This window comes from Pseudopodoces humilis, chromosome 1 (assembly GCF_049639895.1).
Source record: "Pseudopodoces humilis isolate 2021_Gansu_Grassland_sample_001 chromosome 1, ASM4963989v1, whole genome shotgun sequence".
In the NCBI taxonomy this organism is placed as follows: Eukaryota; Metazoa; Chordata; class Aves; order Passeriformes; family Paridae; genus Pseudopodoces; species Pseudopodoces humilis.
This window is the reverse complement of record NC_142200.1, coordinates 73,248,234-73,271,903: the sequence shown is the minus strand read 5'-3', so window position 1 is coordinate 73,271,903 and position 23,670 is coordinate 73,248,234. Positions and strand designations below refer to the sequence as shown.

General features: G+C 39.9%; 1 protein-coding gene across 2 annotated transcripts in view; it reads left to right on the top strand.

The window, feature by feature from the left end:
• The first annotated feature begins 1,741 nt into the window (after positions 1–1,741).
• Positions 1,742–23,670, top strand: part of CTNND2 (catenin delta 2) — a 712,671-nt gene continuing 690,742 nt past the window's right edge. For both annotated transcript variants that reach the window (XM_014260357.2, XM_088053661.1), the window contains exon 1: positions 1,742–1,836. In XM_014260357.2, coding sequence (XP_014115832.2) covers positions 1,800–1,836 — 37 coding nt within the window. In that variant the 5' untranslated portion in view covers positions 1,742–1,799. The remainder of the gene's footprint in view (positions 1,837–23,670) is intronic.

The window sequence follows — 23,670 nt, the reverse complement described above, 5'->3', positions numbered from 1 at the left end:
GATGGGCCACCTTTGCCTAACACAGGGAAAGGGCACATACTAGTCATCTATATGGTCCAATAAATATGGAAATAACCGCTCCGTCCCCCCAAAAAATGACCTCAGGCCTAAAACAAGGCATTCTGGTGGTGGGAAAACGTGGCCTTCGGCGTTGCCCTGACATTAAGGGAGAGGTAGCCGCCTCAACCATCCGTCAGGAAGAAGTGGGGTCTTCAGCCAGGTCAGTCTCTCCTGCTCGCAGCAGAGTTTGGGGAAGCTGCGAGAACGCCAAGCGAGAGGTGGCAGCAGCGAGTCGCCGTGCAGCCCGGTGGCGGCGGTCGGCCTGTACCGCTGCAGCCTCGGCTCAACCCGGCTGCAGGTACCGCCGCCAAGCCCGCTGGGGGGCCCGGCATTACTTATCCTGTGCGGCGGTGCGGAGCTGGAGGGGCGCGGGCAGGATGGATGGAAGCGCCGTATCCCGCGGGAGCGGCCCGCCTGGCCGCCCCTGGCGCCCGGGGACACGCGGGTCCCTCCCTGCACAGCAGGTGCTGGGACCGCGCGGTCGGGCAACGAATGACTGTAGGCGCTGTCCGGGCGCCTCGGCCCCCCCTGAGGCTGTCCTCAGAGCCGCCCTGATGCTCAACCCGCTGCCAGCGTAAATTAGCGGAGGTTACCCTGGGCAACAACCCAAAAAAATGGGGTGGTTTTGTTCAGGTACCAAAACTCTGAGCGGCAAGTTGAAAGGAGCCGTGGAATGGCAACTTTCAGGTGAGTGCTGCAATTACATTCCACACAAGTTTCTCAACGAAGGGTTAAGAGTGCGCAGGAGTAAAACATGACTTCCATATTCCTTACCCTATTTGCTCGCAAGAAGACTTCTGAAAACATGGTAGGATTTCCACCTAGGTTTCCAAAGCATGGGAAGAGAGACCCGAGGTAGACACGAGCCGGGTAACGGGCTCTTGCCTCCCTGTCGCTGTCACCGTTTTGGCTGGCAGACCTCAAGTTCCCAACCCATGACAGCAGCAGCCGCGGTGACTGCTGATGGGCTGCTCCCCACCGACGACCCCCGCCCCAGGGTGCGCTTCCACACCTGCTCCCTCCGCCCTGCCTCCCCCTTCCCTAGTAAATCAGAGACCCCCCCGGCCGCAGGATTCTGAGGGAACACGGGGACGCGCCCCTTTGCGGCGAGGCTGGGGGACCCGGCCCGGCCCGGCCCTACCTCAGCCCCGCCCGGCACAGGCGGCGGCGCCTCATCGGTAGCGGGGCCGCCCGCCCCCCTATCTCCCCCCTCCAGCGCCGGCTGCTCGGCCGCGGCGGGCGCGCTCCTGCTGGGGAGGGGACGGACAGGGAGGGGCGGAGGCAGGAGGGAGGGAGAGAGGCAGGGCGTACGGGAGCGCGGCGGCGGCAGATGCTGCGGCGGCGGCTGTGTCTCCTTCGGCCCCCTCCCCCGGCCGGCGCGCCCCCCCGGCGCCCTGCGCTACGGCGCCGCCGCGCAGCCTGCCCCAGCCGCCGCCGCCGCAGCGGCCCCGCGCCTCGCCCCAGCGGCGGGGCGGTGGATGCCGAGCCCTCCTCGCCCCGGCAGCCAGCGGGCAGCTGTCCTGCGGCCGAGCCCCTCGCAGCCGGATCGGCGCTCTCGCACGGACACGGGGACACACGGGCGCACACGCACGCCCGGGGGGGGGGCAAGCCGAAGATGCTGCAGCTGGGCAAGGTCAGGACCTTGCGGTGAAGCCCGGAGCCGTCGCTCGCCCCCCCCCCACCGGCGCCCCCTTGATTCTTGCTTAGCGGACTGAGGATTTGCTCTTGGGTTTTGGTATATGTTTGGGAGCAAGCAGGCTGAATCGGCGCCGATCGGTGAGTACGACAGTCACTGTAATGGTGCCAGGTCCGTCCCCCTGCCCCCCCCCCTCCCCCTTCCCTCCTGCGTGATATTTCTTCTTGGTGCGGGGTCCTGCGCTGCTCCCCTCGGCGAGGCAGCCGGGCAGGGCTGGGCTGCGAGTAGCGGTATTTGTGTCCTCAGCCGAAAGGTAACAAAGTGCGTTATTTCCTCATGGTTCTTTCTGCCGGGCCTCCCCCCTCCATCGCTTTCCTCCCTTTCTTTCTACGTTAGTCATTGCTTATGTAGGGCATCCGCGGCACTGTGTCTCCCGACGCCCTGCACTAATGTGCTCGTTACGGCGGTGAAGTCATGGGCCAGGGAGAAGGAGGAAGAGGAGGAAGAAGATGAAGGGGCCTGGGGACCTGCGGACCTGCGGACGGGGGCAGCGCCCGGCCCTGCGCGGAGCCCGCGCCCTGGGGCGGCTCCGAGAGACGGCTGCTGCGTGTTTCTGTGTGTCTGTGTTGCGTGTGTATGTCTGTGTATGTGTGTGTGCGGAGGGGTGTGTGGGGTGTGTGTTCTTCCTTTGAAGGCACCGTCTGCGAAATCCTGCGCTCGAGGAGCGGGCGGAGGGGGTGGGGAGGGGACCCGCGATGTACGCTGTGATGTTTCGTTGATCTATATTTAATGGCTGAAATGAGAGATGCTTTTCTTTCCTTTACCCTTACCTTACTCTTATTCTGGTGTGTAATGTGCTTGCATCGATCGGTCAAATCGTAGCTTCAGCTGAATCAAGTCACCACAGAGGAAGGAGGTGCAGCGGCACAGGCAGTATATGTAATACACAAATTCATCTGGCCGGGGATCTTGGAGAAAAATGAAAAAACCCATAAGAGGTATAATTTTAGAAACCATGTTTAATTTCCCCTGGAGGGACTGGAAGGATGAATACATGGAAGAGTGTAATACAGTATCTTGTGCAGTTACATTTTCTTATACTTTGATAGGGTGTGCTTTGTTTGGATTCAGGGTGTCACTGTTAACCCTATGCGTTACAGAAAAGAAAAATCCAAAACTTGGAAGAAATATTTAGAAATTAATAGGCTCCTCTGTTGAACACCCAGCTTTTAACTTTAGTAGCTATAGTAACTGATATCTGTGCCCCTTAAAACATGCATGCCTTTTTATTTGCAATAACAAGGTAAAAACTTCACATTGCATTTTCAGCCTTTATATGTAACCTATATGTAAAGTCAAAACAGTGAGTCAGCTTGAGCTCTGCTTTGTAGCAAACCTCTCCATAGGGTACGTCAAGACTTACGTACTTCAAGACAGAGAGAGGACAACCCAGAATTATATGGAGTTTATGTAAGTCTGTTGTGTCTTTTGCAAAATCAGGAGAGGGAAAAAATTTTAGCATTCTGTACTTCAGGATATATTCATCTTGTCTTAAAAAATAAACTGATTATGTAACTCATGTAGGCTGGGTTTATCTTTTTTGGACAGCCTAGCTAGTTGGCCAGTGTATAAATGATATGGCATGAAGGGGTTAAGGGCAGGTCTCCAGAAAAGGCTGCTGTATATCCTACATGTGTTGCCTCTGAGACTCAAGTGGCTTTAGGGCTTTTGTTGCCTTTACACAGGTTACCTGGGGAGAAGCCCCAACACTAAACCCAAACCACTTAGAAAGACTGTGATATTTAAGCAGAACATTATACGATGATCTAATACCCTTGTAAGACTAATTTCTGAGCCAAGCTGGTGAAGCTGTCTCATTTTAGTCTGTGAATGACATTATCCTTTGGGAACCTTGACTGACTATCAGCTGAAAAACTGCAGAGAACTTGCGATCGATCATCGTCATTTGTAAAAAGTTGATTAATAGCTCGGGACTGGGTTGAATGTGATTATGTTGAATGTTGTAGTTCCAAAAGAGGAGATCACATCTTGATCACGTTGTTCAGAGATGGTTTTTGCAGTCTGTTATATAAGAGAGGCTCGGAAAAAAAAAGGAGTAGCGGGCTGTGTTATGTATACGTACCGAGGGAAATACCCCCCCAAAGCTGCTAGTTGGAAGCAAAGTATTTATTTCCAAATACCAGTTGCATGACTTTTTGTGGACTGTAAGAAGAATGCTTTTGGGAGAGGACTCCAGCTTGAGTTCTGTTTGTCAGGTGCCTTAATAGATGTTAAAAGCAATAAATAGCTGATCAGTGACACAAGCCGCTGACTTTGGCTGTGGGGTTTTTTTATAACAATACCAGGATAATTTCGTCCTCGCATAATGAACTCTAACAGACAACTGCACAAAATAGAAATAGTAGCAGCCAAAAAGAAAAAAAGGTTTTTGCACAATTTTAATTTGCATAATTTACCTTTGCTGGATGGTATCAATTTAATGACTATGGTTCGGTGTTGAGTATTTGTTGCTCAAGACACGTGTAAAATCAATTTATGCTACAAAGGAAGTGCTGGAGTAGTTTATTTTAAGGGTTTTAAGAAAAGCCTTTTTAGGTAGGAGTGTAGATTGGCATGTAAATGAAGCAGATAACAGAATCAGCGGAACTCATGAGTGTTAAATTTTGCACTAAATTTCAGATACATTTTCTATTTCATGGTTCAGTGTGATATGATTTTTAGAGTTGATCACTTGTGGAAATTCCAGCATATCTTTGTTAGGATTTCAAGCATATATTTCTATCCTAGAAGCAACTGTTTTTAGGAGTATCAGCAAGATAATGCATTATTACAGTACTTTTCACTTAAATAAGGACCTGTGGTCTTGATGCTTATTGATTGTGCTTGTAAGCCATGAAGTTGCAGCTGAGCATTGACAAAAATGAAAATTATTGTTTTTTCTCTTTGAAGTTCTCAGTAAGATCTTACTAGAGGATGAATTTTGATGCCTATTTAACTGCACAATATTAAGTTTAGTAGTAGAATTATCAATAAAGTACAAGTAAACAACAGACCTTAATAGAGGCAGGGATTTTAAATATGGAAAATTTATTTCTTAAGTGACAGAATTACTCTCGAATAGGACTAAACCACATTTGCTCTTTAAATAAGAGATTGCTTTTGTCATGGCAGAAGGTATTATACCAGGAAAAACATTGTATTTCTGACCTTTTTTAATGGGGGCATGGTGGGAAAAGTATTTTTCTCATATGAATAAGAAGCCTCCGTGCAGGACAAGTAAGTAGTCCTCTGCTCACACACTGCAAAACCACAGGACCCTTTGGCTAAATGGTTCCTTCATAGTTAGGCTCACCTGGAAAGAAATCTGAATCCAGCATGACACACTGAAACAATTTCTTCTATCTCCTTGGGATGTGCTATCTTAGTGTAGTGAATGGGTTGTAAAAGCAGATTGCCTGACCAGATTGTCTGGCATTATGCTGGACAAAATTTAAATTCAGTAGTATTGAAAAGGAAATATGGTGTCTGTTTGTATGTAAACCAGTTGCCATGTTAAAAGATTTATTTTTTTTCTTATATAAACTGCCAGTTTAGTCTGGAACTAAGAAACAGAGAAACATTTCATTATCTATGAAAGCAAGCATTTATTATTTGTTTAAATTGCTCTTGGCATGGTAACTTCTAGTGCATCCTACTGGCTCTTAATCTGCCTATTCTACTTTACAAAATTCTATTATAGTATATAAGCAATAACTTCAAGACACATAAAGCATGGAACAGAATGTATTATGTTGTCCTTTTGGTCACTGCCTATTTTATTAAAGCTTCTGAAAAAAAAAATAAAACAACAAAAAATCACTCAACCTAAACTCCCCCAAGAAGCCCCCCAGGTTTCTAATGAAACTTTAAAACTTTGTGCTTCTTAGAGCTGCTGAAATGGTGTTAGCTTTCTAAAATTCATATATAAAATAACCATGTTTGATGATACATTTTGTTTTAGTTTATTGTGTTAATCATAATAATTCTACTTTATAATGAACTATTATTTTCCACTTATTTTAATTCATTTTAGGAAGCCACAAATATGTAGAGTCTGAGTTGTAGCATCCAAAATCAAAAAAAACTGAGACCCAAAGCGTCTTTACATAAAACATACTCTAGGGAAGGATTTTTCATTTTCCCCTCCTTTATTTTCCATGTTTTTGTCTTCCAGTCTTTTTTTCCTTGCCAGATTTGCAATTGATTTCTTCATCTCCCAAAAATCTTCACAGTACAGCAACTTCCTTTTGGCCAAGAAAATTACTTTTGGAAACTGACAGTGTAACTTAAATTTTCCTGCTTAATGTAACAGAAACGTCTTATTTTTTCAGCAATGGGTTCATTCTCCTGTTCAAATACTGTCAGTTGTTACGCAATTAAGTAGCCAAGATATCCCTTTAGGGCTGAATTTTTGAAGGTAGCCAAATTAAATAAACAGGTAGTATATATGTGTATTCTGATGGGAATCATAATTGTTTTAAATGCACTGAATAAGATGTAACACACATTCATTTATATCAGATTTATATTAGATAGTTTCGTCCAAATTACTAAGATGCTTGGGGAAGTAATTAGAAGTAAGTTTCAGTCTGGTGGTAGAAGATTGCTGTACCTTTTAGCTTTACCTTTTAGCTGCACCTTTAGGATGATTATAGGTTGTAATCTCTATCCTGTAAAAGTATATGCTTTCCATCAGAACCAGCAAGCAGTTTGGAAGGGTGACCTGGCAAGGATGCTCTGAGAGGTAACTTACAGCTCCAGACAAATGAGCTTCAAGGTATTTTAATTCCTACTTCCCAAGAGACTTCTACAGTTGTTGAAGCTGGGTATCTGAAAAAAATGCACTGGATGTTATAAACAGAACATGTGAACTTTTTAGTTTTTCTTACTTTTCTTTACTTTCTTTAGTTAGAATTTTTTTTTTTTAATTTTTCCACCAAAACACTGAAATTCATGAACTTGTATGTTTCTGATATGCTAGCTGATCTGTAGGTGGTTTTGGAGTTTTTGTTTGTTTGGGGTTTTTTTAGTATATACATTACTTTAAATTGATGTGAGCAAAGAGTGTAGCTTTTCTGAAGATGCCATAAATGAATCAATTCCTGGCATGTTGGCTGGGTAGTAATCAGGTTTCTTCAAAAACAGGTTGTTGTTGCCCCAGTCAAATTTACTTGTTAAAGAATAATCATTCTTCTTGACAAGAGGTTGACTGTTACTTTACCTGTTTGGCATATGGGAAGGCAAAAGCTTTTTCATGGTCTTTTTTAGCGTGAAATGCGTCATGACGTTAGATATAGATGTTCATATTCAGTGAAAAGCAGAGTGAAAAGGCAGAAGGCTAGGTCAGAGAATAGTTATCTAAGGAAACAACAACTCAAAGCTTTTTAGCAATGGAAATGCCTCAGGATTAAACATGTAAATCTTGCTTGTACAAACCCTGTTGTTGTCTTATATGTCAGAATTTTTAGAGTCGGTTCTTTAAATAAGCAGATACTTGGAGACATTCATATTTCTTATGGCAACCAGGCTTCAGGACAACTTTTGAACATGCCTAATGGCATCATCTAATTTGTGCATGGCATGATACCATAGTAGGTCAGATTCTGTGTGATCAAGAAATTGAAGTCTCATGGAAAGTTGTACTTGGGTAGTTTAGTGTAGGTACTAAATAGTACCTACATAAATATACAAATACAGGTTTGTATATCTAGCAAATTATTAAAAAAATCAAAATCTAGGTTAGTCTGAGCATTCTGAAAAAATGTAACAAAATGATTAGTCATATTTGATACTTTCTGAGTACTTCTCATGGAGCACCTGTGCTATTGATCACCACATGATGGTAACCTGAACCTTCAGTTCAGTGCCTAACCTCGTCTGACCTAGTGTGCTTAGAAATGCAATGACTAGAACAAAAAAATTCTGGGTATTTTAAAAAGTTTGTATTCTAATGAAGGAGGTTGACAGTAACTGATGAGTCATGGAATTCTTTCTGCAAATGGTTTTGAAGCCTGAGTTACAAGGATAATGTGATTTTATATGTGGATTTCCACTGCAGTGCTGATGTATGTCATCTGATGGTACAGGGCAAAATTTGGAAGTGTGATAGTGCATCTCTTCTTTATAAGGGTCAAAAATATAGAATGCATTCTCAAAATTTTCATTACAATTAAAGCAACAGAAGACTGTTGGCTTCTGTTTACTTCTGACAGTTTACTGTGTTAACCTTTCCAACAGAAGGATTTTGAGTTACAGGGTTGGAAGTCCTGTCCTGTTTACAGATCACCAGGTTACTTCCAGATCTTCTCAGCTATGTCTGTGTGATTTTCAGACTATAATGTTTGGCCCATCCTGGGGAAGGAAAAAGGTGTTGTAATCTGCCACAGACCTTAAGGATTAGCTACTACACATACATTCATTTTACTGATGACTTACAGCACCCTATAGTTGAATGAGTAGGAGATAGGCAACACCAATTCCTCTTTTTCTGCCACAATAAACATGATAGTTCCCTACAGATTTTATAGATTCACTAGTATGTATTTTTGGTTGAAAGTGTTTCTGACAAGCTTGGCAGATTATTGCACTTATTTTTCACTTCTGACTTCTATTGCCTTTACCAAGAACAAGTAAATTATTGCATAGAGCCTCAGGAGTCTTGGGAGACTCTGACTTTAATCTCTTCAAAGAAGAACGGACAGGTTGAACTTAATTAGAAACATGCATGTCTAATCAAAGGGTAATTTTAGAATCACAAGTTTTAAGAACAGGCATTAAAAGCAGATTCACGATACCAAAAAATCTTTGGTATTATGAAGCCATGGTGAAGTATATTTGTGAAGCATAATGCACTATTCTGGTAAGCAATTGTTTAATACTCTCAGGTACATAGGCCTTCCTAATATGTGTCATTACACAGTTTTTTCAATTTAAAAAAATTCCAGATACTGCAATTCTGGTCAAATTATGGAAGTTCGTTAGCCCCTGAGTATTTCCACTGGGATCATGTGCACTTAATTCTCAATGCAGATTCTGTAATGAGCACCCAAAGGATGGTTAATACTCCTCATTTCAGAAAGGAACAAGCATTTCCTCATATTCTATGTGTTTTACACAGCATAGATCTGTTCAGCAAGTACTCTATGTGGATGAAGTGGAAAGCTATGGTGTAAAATGTAACCTTTATATTTCTTCTTTGCCTTTCTTGAGACTGAGTTTTGATTAGGTGGCTCACATGTTTCCCCTCTAAAAATACCTTATAAGTAAAAGTAGCCAAGTTTAATCTGCTTATTAATTCTTACTTTTCTATCCCTAAGTCTTGGAGATACAGTGCATGTATAAGTCTTGCTGTTTAGCTTTTGTTTTGTGTTTTTTGGCCAGTCAGTCTGAAGAGATGTGAATTTTTTGTAGTGAGTAATAAATATTTCTTCTATTTCATGTGTATTAGAATAACAGTATTTGAACTCAGCAGAGATGATACCTGTTTTTGTGTGGTAAAACCAAAATTCCAGGTTTTGATCATGTTTTATGCCTTCAATCTAGCTTAGAGTGGATAAAACTTTACACAGATATGTATAGTAATTTAGTTTCATTTCCAGAATAAAATTTATATATTCAGTAATTTTTTTAATTTTTTTTTGTAAGCAAGTGCAACACTGGTATTTGAGGAATATGCTATACCTGACAGTGACAGTTAAGTGCAACATAAACTTGACCTACTTTTAGGATTTTGGGACATTCTGGATTTTTGAGACCTGGCATCTCTGACCTCCTGAACATACTGGTGTCATTTCATTGGAAAGCTGGCTGAGCAAAGCCACTTCAAAGAACCTGTTTTTCCTTTTTGTGTGTGAAGTCCCTATATCTACTTACTCAGAGGAGAGCTGGCCAGTGAGGGGGAGCAGGGTTTCCTTCACAGCTGTTCTTCCCACTGGAGTCCTCAGGCTGACATTGCTGATGGATTACTCTGCCTGAGACTCTTTTAGCAAACTCTCCCCTCTAAAAATATTTTGGGAGGAACTACTTGGCTTTTGATCAGTGGTGATGAAAATATTTCAGGTTCCCAAATGACAGATTGTTGGTGATCTATTGACAGAACAGACTTGGAGCAACAGTGTTTGTCAGGGAGCCGAAGAGTCTGCAATATAAATTGCTTTTACATTTTGGGGTTTGTTTTGTTTTCATTTGGGGTTTTTTGTTTGTTTTTGCTGTATGTAATGTCCAAAGCAAAGAAGATCTGAGATACTGGTTATAGAGGGCAAAAAAAAGGCTGGATGGCAATCTGGGGACAGGGAGACAGACTGGAAGGTATAACTACCCTGTTGTCATGTTGTCAATGAATAGGAAAGGTGCTAATTCAATATCTTAACACAGGTAATTGATCCAGTCTGATGATTTCTAGAAAATACTTTTAGAAATACATTTTTGGGAGTGTTTTATTTACTTAAGTTCATCAGTTCTAACAGAACACCTTGCACAGATAAGCAAAATAGAGTTTGACCATGTTTAAGAAATGCGTGGCATGCATATATTCTTCTTTTGGGCTATAAATACATATGGAATTAGTTGGACCTCTGTCAAATAAATAAATTTCTCTCTAGCATGTACATTACATAACTTGCATATTAATCTCAAAAGCAATGTAATGTAATCTCCCTCAGACAAAACCCAGGTGTACTCTTGTTGAATTTGGTAACAGAAATCCAACTGATTCTGTGGGACCTCTGTGTTTTACTAGATGTCCCTTAGTAAAAATCTTTTTTTCTATTGATTCAGCCTTCTTTCACTTGACTGTTTAGCAATTCCACAAGATAATCTTTGCTATGAAGAAGCTGGGGTAAGCTTTGTCAGTGATTTTTTGTTTTGTTTTGTGGTTTTTGGTTTGTTTTTTTTTTGTTCGTTAAACTTCTTTTGTGTGGTGGAGGTTTTTGTTGTCGTTTTTAAAGAACATTACAGTTATTACACTGTTATCATAAAAGAGGCAGGACAAGTAAACTTAGTAGTAAATAGTTTTTGTACTATTTCGTCAATATATGAGGGTGGGAGTAAAAATGGTGGAGAAACGAGAAAGAGAAGGAAAAGATCAGAATACTAGTTTGTTTAGCTCACTTATCTTACTGAAAGATTCTTCCTGACCTGTAGAACAGTATAGTTCTGGAAGTATAAGTTTGTTTACCTGATAGTGTAATATGCTTGTCATCAAATGGAATTGCTCTCTAGGAAGTTATACAGACCTCCTAAAACAAGTGACTTAGTTTATGGAAATATGGTTCTTGGGAATAAAGCAATTTATTCTTCCCCTTCTTCTGTTTTTAAATTCATTTCTTCATAAGGTATTTAGAATGCCTCCAGTAAAATACTGTAATAAAGAAGCAAGGACTCCTGATTTTTGAAAGGCTTCATATTCTCATCTTAACATTCAAGTATCCATGTTTTTCAAATACTTTTCTAATAAATCTTTACTTAAATTAGGTCTTTTGGTTCCACTTCAGATTTAATAACTAAATAGTATTGGCAGAAGGCCAAAAATAAAGGTTTTTTTTTGTACATGGTTTTGTTTGGGAGTGTCGAATTTGTATATACTATGCAATGCCCTCCTGTTTTTTGCTAAACAAAAGAGAACAGGTGGTGGTATTAAAAACATGAGTTGATCAGGAGGAATGGGACAAATGGAAAAGTGACACAGTCTTGAAATGCAGATGTATAGCTGTGCTTCAGAAATAAATGTTGTCTAAAACCTAGTATTGTGCATTACATTACAAATCTCTTTCACATCCGCTACAGTAAGTTGCACATTTAAGGGAATAGGATGCAAAAATAAAATTATTTTAGCCATTCTCAAACCCCATGGAAGTAGTAGAAGATTTATTGTGGTGATACTGCTTCCATTAGCTGACCCAAAACAGGACACATATCTCAAGTCATACCACTCCAACATGGAAGGTTCTCGGCAAATTATACAGGCGAGCTGAGATTCTGTCACTTCCACTTACTGGTGAGGCTGATTTTTTTTGTCCGAATGGGAACAGCCACTGAAAACTTGTACCACTTCTATGTAGACTTTTTTACCTTTAAGTATGTTCCTCCTTGATACAGACAATGATGGATGTCTGTCTCTCTTATACCATCTACTTAAGTTGGTTGTACCCTAACTGTAGTCTTGTTTCACTGTAAGGAAACAAATTTTTTTTGCTTAAAAAGCAGTAAAGAACTTTCTCTGAGTTTCAGGTGCCCACCACACTTCCTAACAACATGACAGGAAGTTTATGGAGTTTAAATTCTCTCTCACTTTTATTTTAAAACTTTTATTTGGATAGCAATATCCCATAAACAAATACATGTCCATTCAAGAAGCATGGAGAAGAATGGTTATTTCTGATTGTGTTATCAGTATCCAAAGTTTGCAGTTCTGTCCATAATCCATGAAGGAAAACGGTTAGAGTCTTGTAATTGATTTCGCAATACCAGGTTTTAGATACAAAGTGTAATTCAGAGGCACAGCTATACATCTGCATCTCACAGGAACAGTTGAAGAAAGGAGGGCCAGCACAAAACTTTTTCTTTTTTGTACATGAGTCATTCTAGAGCTCCTTCAAAAAGGTGGCTTACCTTGCTGAATGTATTTATAGAATATTGTGTAATATTTCTGATGTTTTAATCTTCACATTTTTCATACATGTGTAGAAGAGAAGACTAAAAGGGACTTGCAATTTAAATCTGAGAATTTATACATCCAAAACTTCTCAAGTCTGATGATATATGCAGAGCTTTTAATAGTACATAAATATGACATTCAAATATTAACCAAAACATAACAGACATATAAATCAATACTTTCTATCTCTTTATTATTTCTTTCTGCCAGGCAGGCTTCCTCTTTTGAATAGACTTTTTATTTGTTGTCTTGAAACAGTCATTAATGGGTTAAATAGAATATCATGGAAATTACTGTGGCCTTCTGAATTCTGTTATTGCCTTTTTAATTTTATTTTTTTTTTACTATTTTATAACTCTACACCTTATTACTACTTTACCCCTGAAATAATTTTGTGGTGCAAAAAGATATTGTGAAGGGCCCAAAGCTGCTATTTCTAGACACAGGCTGGCTCATAGTGGAAGACATAGGAGACTCCTTCAGTATGCCTGTTTGCAGCTGTTGTTTCAAACTTTCTTACTATTCTGCCTACAGGAAAGCAAACTTCTCAGTGTTTGAGTGGAAGTGTATTTGCCTCTTATTGATACTGAATTTCAGTAGGCTAATTTTGTTATGGAACTGGACCTTGGCCCTAAATTAGAACTGGAACTTGAAGCTAGCTGTAAATATCCCAGTGTTTCTCACATTGAAATACAAAGCGAGCTCAACACTCCTATCTGTGACTCTTTACAATAACGAACAGAACCACAGTCTGGACTGTGCTCCATCACTCTCTACATCTGCAGAGTGGTGTGTAACCAATTCCCTGCTGGGACACTTTAAGAAAGTTGCGTGCTGTAGCTTCCTTAACTGCACCATGTATGAGAGACCATGTGCAAGCATGCAGATGGAGGAACAGGCTGTAACCATCTAAGCAATCAAACATAGTGGTGGCACTTTACTTTGAATTACATCAGTGTTTTGACAACCCTACCTAGATGATAGCCCTGTTGAGCCTCTGCTACCCAAAACACACTCACCTATGGTCCTTGTGCTGAAAAGTTCAAAAACTTATCTAACAAGACTGCTGAAGAGAAAACTAGTCTAGAGAGGCTGAAAATAGGACAGGAACAGATGTGAAAGTAGGATCCTTGTTGCTTATGTATCCATCTCCTAGAGAATGAAGCCCTTTCCATGTTGCTGTAGCAAAAAGCTCTTGCTACACTGCTCTCAGTGCATGGGTGACATAAAAGTTAAATTTTGTTTGACCTCAGCTATTTTTTTTCAAAACAAGTAACAACATATTTTATGGGATGTAAGAGGCCTTTTTCCAAAACAGAAAATGTCATGAGGGAGCCTTTTTTACATCTCTAAGAAAATGAAAATAAGTAAAAAGAGAGTAATTTGGAGGGGTGTAAACAAGGTGGGGGGTGTGTGGGGGGAGTGAACTGTACTAGATCCCTTCTCTGTGGGAATTTTGAAGAACAGCTTGCTGTGGCAAGAATAATGAAGCTGTAGAAAGCATCAGCAAATACCCTGCTGCTGGTCCTTTATGACACTCTTACTTCTCTGGTACTAACATATAGTGTGTAAGGAATGTCATTATCTTCAGTTATAGGCAAGAGTTGCTGTTGTTTCATTATGCAGTAAGAGAGAAGTGGACAGACAACTTCTGCTCAAGCCTTGCTGTGGTACCAATAGTAATCTTTTCAGTCCTTTGCTGTTTCAAGCAAAAATGAGCCATTTCAGAACACGAAGGTGAGGGACAAACGCTTGAATTACCTATATCTATAGGTTTTCTTCTTTTAATAAGGGTCAAGTTGATTTTGGAGTAATTAGAGATTGTTTCAGCAAATAACTAGCATAGGTAAGCCCAAGAATAATTGAACAATCTTTCAGCATATTTTTTTCACTTTCACAAACATGAATGCTATTCTTTGTCTGAAAATATCTTAGTGCTTTTAAGATGGTTTCTCACAAGAGGTCTTTTCTGATACAGTATTTCTTGGCATTCATTTTGTAAGGAGAAATAAACAAACAAAATACAAAAGAAACAAAATGGGAAAAATAGGGAAGGGGCCAAGGTGGCTGAGCACCCTAGGTGGATCAGAAAGTAACCATAGATTTTGCTTTGTAGTTGGTTTATTAGGGAAAAATTGCCTTTATCACTCCATGAGTTTTAAATAAAGTAAAATATCTCAACAAATATAGGTAATGACTTTGATGGCAAGAATGTATAATGGTTTTGGTCATACTATAGATTTTTTATTGCTGTAGAATAATTTACAGGTAGCAATATAATACATTCTCAAAACCATAATTAATGCAATATTAATTTGAAAAAGAAAATGTGTTAAACCTAACAATTTCCATGAAATCTTAGTTATAGCTATTGTAGCTGCTGCTCTTTCAGTCAAAGTAATAATTAAAGAAGGTTTGCTGAGCAAAATTAATTTAATTTCTTGGAGAAATCTAATTTACTTAACTCTGATCCATTTATATACTTGTAGTCAGCCTTGATAGCATGGTCTATTGAAATTCACAGTGAATTTTAGAACATCTGCCTTCTAATTATTCTAAATATCACTATCCTAAAACCATGTACATAAGGCAATTACTCCTTATGATTTTATACATTTCTGTTTTAGAAGCTGCTCAAAGCATGTCTTTGTTTGTCAGATTACAATTGGCAAGGATTGTGGAGTTAACAAACCACTTACACCTCAAAAAGGTAACTGCAGTTCAAATGACAAGAGTGTTTCCTACAGATATAATCTGAAGAGAAAATTCAGTTTAAAACCCATAGTTTCTAGGGAGATATGTTTCTTTATAGCAGAGTACATTACCTCCTTTACCCATGGTATGGGTACTCAGAGAATGCTTAGACTTCGAATCCTTTTTTTCTACTTCCAATAGACCGTTCCACAGTTCAGCATCTTTCCCTGATATCACTTACTCTCTTCTCGTAAGCTTTGCTCTAGGCTTCATTTCCTGTGTTTTCATCTACTAGCTAGCTTGTTTTAGATGCTGCTTTTTCCTGAGTTAGGGCACAGGCTGCTGTTAGTGACAGAAAATCTGAGCTCATCATGACCGTGGCAACATCTTTGGCATCTCATTATTGGTCTGTGACTATCAAGCTGTCTAAGGATGATTCCAGTAGGGCCTTTCCTTTTATTCTGGTGTGGACTCTGTTGCAGATGCAAGAACATATCTGATCAAATGCTAACAGCTGATTTGGGCTTCAGAATTATCTTCTAGACAATAGTTTCTTCCAGCAATAGAAAGTGATATCTTTCTTTCTCATGCATTTCTGCCATATTTGCTCACTGAAGAGTGAAGGAGCTTATACTGATCCTCTTTATCATGGCATCAGCCCATCATCTACTTTAAAAATTCTACTTATGTACTATTTGTATGAGATTTAAAATCTCTAATAATTATCTTTGAAAGGTCATGGCTATCATGGGAGGTTCCTGAGGACTGGAGGAAAGCAGACATCATCCCTGCTGTCAAGACAGATGATCTGGAGTGCTACAGGCAAGTCAGCCTCACTTCAGTCCTCGGGAAGATGACGGAGAAAATCCTTCTGGAAACACTTTCCAAAGATATCAAGGACAAGGAGGTGATTGGGAGTAGTCGTAATCAATTTATGAAGGAGAAGACAAGCTTTTCCAGCCTGATGGCCTTCTATGGTGAGATATGACGGGTGATGAAGGAAGAGCAACAGGTGTCATTTATTTTGACTTTATGGGAAACTTTCGACAGTATTCCATAATCTATTCATACTCAATCTTTTAAAGTATGGAAGAAATAAATGAACAGTAACATGGGCTGAAAACAGTCAGATCTGCTGGGCCAAGGATTGTCATCTGCAACATGACATCCAGCTGGAGTCTAAGCACTAATAGTATACACCAAGGGTTTCTGTTGTGTCCTGTATTGTTGAACATCTTTGTTCCTGATCTCAGTGATGGGACACTGAACTGCACTCAGCAAGTTTGCTGATGATACAGAACTCAGAGGAGCAGCTGATACACCAGAGAGTTGTGCTGCTGTTCAGAAACATGTTACCAGGTCGGAGAAAAGAGAAGAAGGAAACTTTATGAAGTTCAGTGGAGGCAAAATGCCAAGTTTTGCACCTGGGTTGGAATAACCTCTTGCGCCAGTTATATGCTGGGACCAGCTGCCAGCTGGCTGGAAATCAGCTTTGCAAAGAAGGATCTGAAGTTCCTGGTAGATGGCAGCAGTGTGCTCTCATGGCAGAAGAGATCCAACAATTTCCTTAGCTTCACAGGGGAATGACTTTTTCATTCTATGCATTACTGATTAAGCCATGTCTGGACAACTGTGCACAGTTCTATTGTATTTCATAATTCACATTCTTTGACTTAAGCATTGACATCTCTATTGTCTCAAAGAAATTCAGATATTGATGGACTGTAGTATCAGTTTAACTGTTGCTTAATATTGAACAAAGAGCAGAGCTTTAAACCAGGAATGGGGGATGTTTAGTACTATGGAAGAATTCTGGGTGTGGGCCTGATGTGTTTCCACTGATACTTGCTTTTAACACAGTAGACAACTGGTTTCTCTGCAAATGGGAATCTGTATGTAGTCTTTAGATTGTTCACTGAATGTGGTGGTCATCCTAAGGATGTCACTTGCATAAGTTACCATAGCTCATTTCTTGACTGGCAGATGGAAAGGAAATAGCCTAATGCTGCCTGAAGACTTAGACATTTCAGGATGTAACGGAGCTTTGCATGATTTCCAGTACAGCCCAAAAGACTGCAGTAAGTGTGCCTGTGCAGCACCATTCAGCCTTGTCTCACACTCCCTTTCCTACATTCAGGAGCTCGTCTCCTGAAATTCAGAATTCACAGTAGCTAGAGCTGCATCCCTTAGGAGCCATCGTCAGGATTTTTCAAGAATCTCATTACAGTTTTCTCTGTAGCAGATGCTGTATGATTTTTGTTAACAATTGGCCTTCATTTCATTTCACCAGTCACTGATATGGCAGTCTAATTCAAATAAAGTGACGAGTATGTCTCAAATTAGTCTGATACTGGAACTGGAGAAGTATATGTACAGAATCATAGAAAATGCATATGCTATATTGGAAAGGACCTATCAGGATCATCAAGTTCAACTTCTGGCCCTGTGAAAGACACTGTAAGGATCACACTGTGTTCCTGAGAGCATTTCCCTTATGATTCTTGAACTCAGACTGGCTTGGTGCTGTGACCACTTCCCTGGGGAACCTTTTCCAGTCCCCAACCATCATCTGGGTGAAAAACTTTCTCCTGTTATCCGACGTAACTCTCCCCTGACTCAGTTTCATGCTGTTTCCTTGAGTCCTATCACTGGTCACGAGAATGAAGAGGTTGGTACCCTCTTCTTCCATTCATGAGGTCTAGCTGTAACTGCAGTGAGGTGTCCCCCTTCAGTCTCCTCCAGGCCGAACAGACCAAGTGGTTTAAGATGATCCACATACAGCTACCTCTCCAGACCCTTCACCATTCTAGTGGCTGTCTTCTGGATACTCAATAACAGTTTAATGCCTTTCTTGTATTGTGGCACCCAACACTGCCCCCAGCACTTGAGGTGAGGCTGCCCCAGTGCAGAGCAGAGTGGACAAGCCTCTCTTTTGACTAGCTGATGATGCTGTGCCTGATGTCCCACAGGGCAGGGTTGGCCCTCCTGGCTGCCAGGGCACTGCTAACTCAGACTCAACTTGCCACCTAACAGGACCCTCAAGATCCTTTTCTACAGCACTGCTTTCCAGCCTCTTGTTTCCAGTCAGTCTGTCAATACATTCAGAGTTGTCCCATCCCAGGTGCAGAACCCGGCACATTTCATTGTTGAACTTCATTCAGTTGGTGATTGCCCAGCTCTCTGATTTGTTGAGGTCTCTCTGCAGGGCTTCTCTGCCATCAAGGGAGCTGAGACCTCCTTGCTATTTAGTGTCATCAGCAAGCTTATTTAGTATTCCTTTGAGTCCTGAATCCAGATACTTAAGGAACATGTTGAAAATAACTGGGCCAAGGATATAGCATGCCTCCTTTTTTCTTTTACTCCTAGGATACCCTGGATACCCTAATCTGTGTGTTCTGGGGTTTTTCTTATTTGCTTTCTTAAGAAAATCAAGGCAAGGTATTTGCAGTGAATGACCAGTGGTTGGAAAGCTCTGGATTAATGGCTGGCAATTTCAAATGATTCTAAAAATAAACACTTCACAGTCAGAATTTCTTTGATATAACTGATGATGGAAAATGCTTCTTCAATATTCAGATTGCGAAATGTTTTGTTGGAATTTTTTCTTTAATAATAGAGCATCTAAAACGAGCTAATGCTTTCTGTTTTGTTTTGAGGAAGTTGTGTAAATCTGCTTGAAATACCCTTTGTTTTTAGATATAGAGTGATGATAGCAGAAAATTAATGCTTCATTCCTGATCACATTTGTGTTGGACCTGAACAGCATGATCTACTGGGATCTGAAGATCTGAACAGGTAGTTCCTCATTATAGTATAGAAAACGGAATCCTAACACCTAACTTGAACAAAAAGGTCAGAAGACAGTTTTGCAATAGAAAGCTCTTTTCTCTTCATATTTTTTTTATGGGCATGATTTTGTGGGATGGTGTCTGGAAAAATGGTAGCAAATTGGATTATTAATTATGCTTTTTTCAGAAAACATGAAAAAAATTAACTTCCATTTTATAAAAATATATCCATGTGACAGTAGAGGCTTGGAGTTTTATTTTACAGTGTTCCATAGACGGGTGATCTATTATTTTACTAGCTGTCTTCTGGGTTGGTTAATTTTCTCATAAACTAACTTAAACATTTTTTTTTATAAAGACACAGTGATGTGATGGTTCCCTATGTTTTAACAGGGGAGTATTAATTGTCATCTGTTTTCTAGTCGTTCTTACAAATCAAAAAGTCCTGGGCTGATGGAATGAGATGAGCAATCTGATCACAAAGAATGAAGCCAGAATTGATTTTCTCATGTATTAGCTTTGCATTCTTGCATTAACATTTTTGTAAATAGCTTCACTGGTTCAAGGCTTGAGTTCTGGGTCATAAGCTCTTCTAAATTTTATGATAAGTATCTATCTTCTGAATTGTTTCCCTGTGGGAGCAAAACCTCTGAAGGGTGCCAAAAACTGGTTTTGGTTAAAGAAGCTGTTGGATCCTGCACTACTAGTGTCAGAAGTGGAGAAGTGCAGGTCACAGATCAGGCCCTGAAAGCTCTTCCTGCTCCCAATAATTCCGGTACCTTTAAAATCTCTACTCCTCTAAATTTTATTCTGAAGTCTTTCCACTCTGTGATAATAATCTTTTTTGTTGGCTTTTTTTTTTTTTTTCTTTCTATACTAGATACTAACTGTATGATTGACAGGACTTATTGTAATCCTTCTCCCCGATGGGACCCCTCTGTCCCACCACCCGTGGTGAGAGCCTGCTCGTCTCAAGGCACAGGTGGTGGAGGGGGTCCTGGAGTGGATACAACACGGACTCAAAGTATCTAGACACAGGAGGCTCAAACTTGCTGGAGTAATCCCGGGTTTATTGTCTGTCGTCCATCCGGGGCAAGAGAGAGAGCGAAATGCTCTGGGTCTCATCTCTTATACCAGGGGGCAGGGGTGATTAGGGGATACAGGGAGGTCACAGCCAATGGGAAGGGGGAAGGGAAAGAAGGTTCTCAGGTAGGAACTCACATTACACAAACCAGAGGTGAGTTTTACCCTTGGGAGATACCAAGATTTTTAGATGCACTACAACAAAGACTGGCATTGGAACTCTTTTTTTATAACAACTTCGTTAATCTTTGCTTATAATTTCTCCAAATGGGAATAATACATCATGTTTCTAATGTCACACAGAGCATACACTAAGATAAGTACTGTTTATTTGACCAAGGCTTCTTGTACCAGCAGGCTCTAGATGTCTACAAATTGTAGATTTTCTCATTCCTTTGTAACTTGCCCTTCACCATTGCCGGGTTTTAAAAAGGCCCAGCTAGCATTAAGAACACACTGTATTTTAAAGGGAAGCAAAAGAGAACCAAAACCAACCTCCCCCTTGCCCCAAAACCCCAAAACAGAACAGGGAGGAAGGGGAGGAGTTCAGTAGTGGTGATTGGTGGGGGGTAGAAGTTCCAGGAACAGACTCTTTTTGTAGTTCCCTTTAATTGAATTCTTGTCATGTAGCTACAATGTAAGAGTAACTAGATCCGTTGTTTCTTTTTTTTTTTCTAAGTAACACTGTTTTCTAGCAGTTAAACATGTACATGACAAAATATTGCCAACTGAACACTGTATCAAACTGCGTCCATGCCAATCATCTGCATCTAGGGGCGATGAGGACACTATCAGAAGAAGTTGCTCCTGCTGCACCTTGTAACCATGCACCGAGAGACATGAAATGTACTTTGTTTCTTGTCTCTTTCTGTATAGGTGTGCCAAAAATACCTGGGTGTGCTCACATATTTTAGGATGAAAGATTTCTAGGAATTCTTGACTTGTGGCAGACTTGCACGCAACCTCAACTATTGTAGAGGTTTTAAACAGTAGTGATGTGCCTTTAAACATAAAGTGGTATATCAAAGTTGCACAGATTAAAAGGGAAGAATGTTCTCAGGAGTTTTGTAGAGATTTGGAAGCTTCTGCTATAAGATATGCTTGTTTAGGGAATTTGTATATGACCTAGGACCGCCACCCTTCAAGATATGGAAGATCTTTGTATTTTGGTCAACACAATTAAATCTTGTTCATAATTACTCTCAAAATTCAATTGACATCAGTGGAACTCTTTACATGAGTGAAACCAGTGGGATTTGCCCCAAATTATATCATCTCCAAAGGAACTTACATAATTTGTATGTATTAAGAACATTTAAACATTTACATTGATCAAGATCAATATTTAGTCTACAGAAATTGTGCTACATGTAAAACAATTACATGACCTCTCTTAAGAACATTGCAGTCTTAGGAGCCTGAAAAAAACCTTCATTTAAAAATAGTGAATATATTCTTAACTCATTTTGAATAGAGTGCTGAGAAAACATGGTGAAAAGACTAGCTAAAGATTGTCCCAGTAAAATATTGACTTTTTAGAACGGCAGGGCTAATGGGTACAATTGACAAAATCAATTGTACCCATTTTTTACCAAGAAATTTTTACTTTGTTTTACCAAGAAGTTTTATTTATGAAGCTAGTCAAGTGCAGAGAAAATCTGATGTAATTTCTAGGAAAAACTTGAGGATTAAGAGAAAGGGATGAGGGATGAGTCTGTCCTAAACAACAATAAAATGTTATTTATATATTATATTATATATTATATTTATTTTATTTTTAATATTCTATATATTTTTATATATTCTATATATTATATTTATATATTATATATATAATTAAAAATTGTTTGAACAGTCTCAAAAAAAAAAATAAAAGTCTAAGGATTATTGCCCTTCAGTACAGTCAGCTGAGACACTGGAGGTGTATTGAAGGGGTCTTTCTGGAGTGAATCATGATCTAGAAAGCATACCTGCAGAAGATGATATAGAAGCTCAAGCTGTTTTCCTTTGCCAGATGAATCAAATTATTGCAGACTGTTAGTACTTCCCAGGAAAGTGGTTTCTGTTGGATGGCTTTTTGAATTTGTAGCAAATAAAGCAATGAGATTTGGAGTTGGTGACTAATATGAACAAATTGATTTTAGAAACGAATTTAGACTTTTAATACTTGTTGTAGTTCATCATGGAAATAAAACCATCAAATTACAGTTCTATGGATATATTTCTTGAATGCTATATGTATTTTTAAAATACATAAACAGTCTGATTGGTGAACTATTCTATTGTGGATACCAAATGATAGTATATACTGGCCTATACTACTGAATTCATTACTGAGCTAATGCACTTCAGAAGTTATTCTTTAAATTGTTCTCAGTTGCTCACTGGTGTTTAGCATGCTGGTTGCATATTCTGTCCTTCCTTGTGAAAGAACATTTGAAGCTCATTTATTTCTACTTAAATCACCAAAGGTAATACTGCTGGTTACATTTTTGATATTATTGCTTCTATTACCATTAGTTCCAGGATGATTCCAAGAGAACCATATATTCATAGGTAGAGTAAACCCTAGTTTAATTAGTTTTCATTTCACAATGGTAGAATGTAAGAATCTTATCAAATTTGAAATCATGAACAAAATCTCGTGTGCAGCTCTAAGGACCTGCTTCTTTCTCCATGTGAAATCTATGAACTATTGGCTTTCCATCTTACTGTTGAAATATTCCACAAAAGTAGCACCAGAAGGAAAATCATATCATTTCATTGCCTTTTCTCAGTGTTTTTAGATTCTACTTCTCAAAAGCACAAGGGAGACTTTGGCTTCAATAGGATCCTTGTTAATATACAGTATAAGGTACTGGAATTAGGCTATTGATTATTCTCTGTGTTGTTTTTTTGTTTGTCTGTCTTTTTGGTTTGAATTTCATCTTAGAATAGTAAGGGTTATAAATGTCTTTTCCAAATCTTGGCTAATTGACTGATTGCACAATGAATATGGGTTTTTTAGAAAGCAAACTAAAAGAGAGCTAACTGGTAGCAAAATTTTCAGAAGATGGAGTTGGTTTTGTGTGTGCTACAGTTGTTTGCTAAGCTAAAGAGGTGAATTTCTTCATAGATATGTGACGTCACCAAATATGACTAAGCAACACAGAAAGACAGATTCAGTGGGTTTCTTTTTATAATAAATGTTTATGATAACTTTCTAAAACAAACTAATTTGTTGAGGTGGCCTTAAAATGATGACATTCTGTTCAGAAAGAAATGCAAGTACCTTTGCATTTTTGCATAATGATTGCTCTGTATAGTGCATTTCTGTTACAGAATCATAGAATCATTCAGGCTGGAAAAGACCTTTAAGATCAGTGAGTCCAACCATCAGCCCAGCACTATCAAGCCCAGCACTAACTCATGTCCTCATTGGACAGCAGCTCATCTAGACATCTGAATACCTCCAGGGATGGAGACTCCACCACTTCCCTGAGCAGCCTATTCTGATGCTTGACAATTCTTTTGTGAAGACTTTTTTCCTAATATCCAATCTAAACATCCCCTGGTGCAGCTTGAGGCCATTTGCTCTTGTCCTGTTGTTTGTTAGTTGGGACAAGAGGCTGACTTCCACCTGGCTACATCCTGCCTTCGGGTGGTTGTAGAGAGTGATAAGGTCTCCCTTGAGTCTCCTTTCCTCCAGGCTAAAC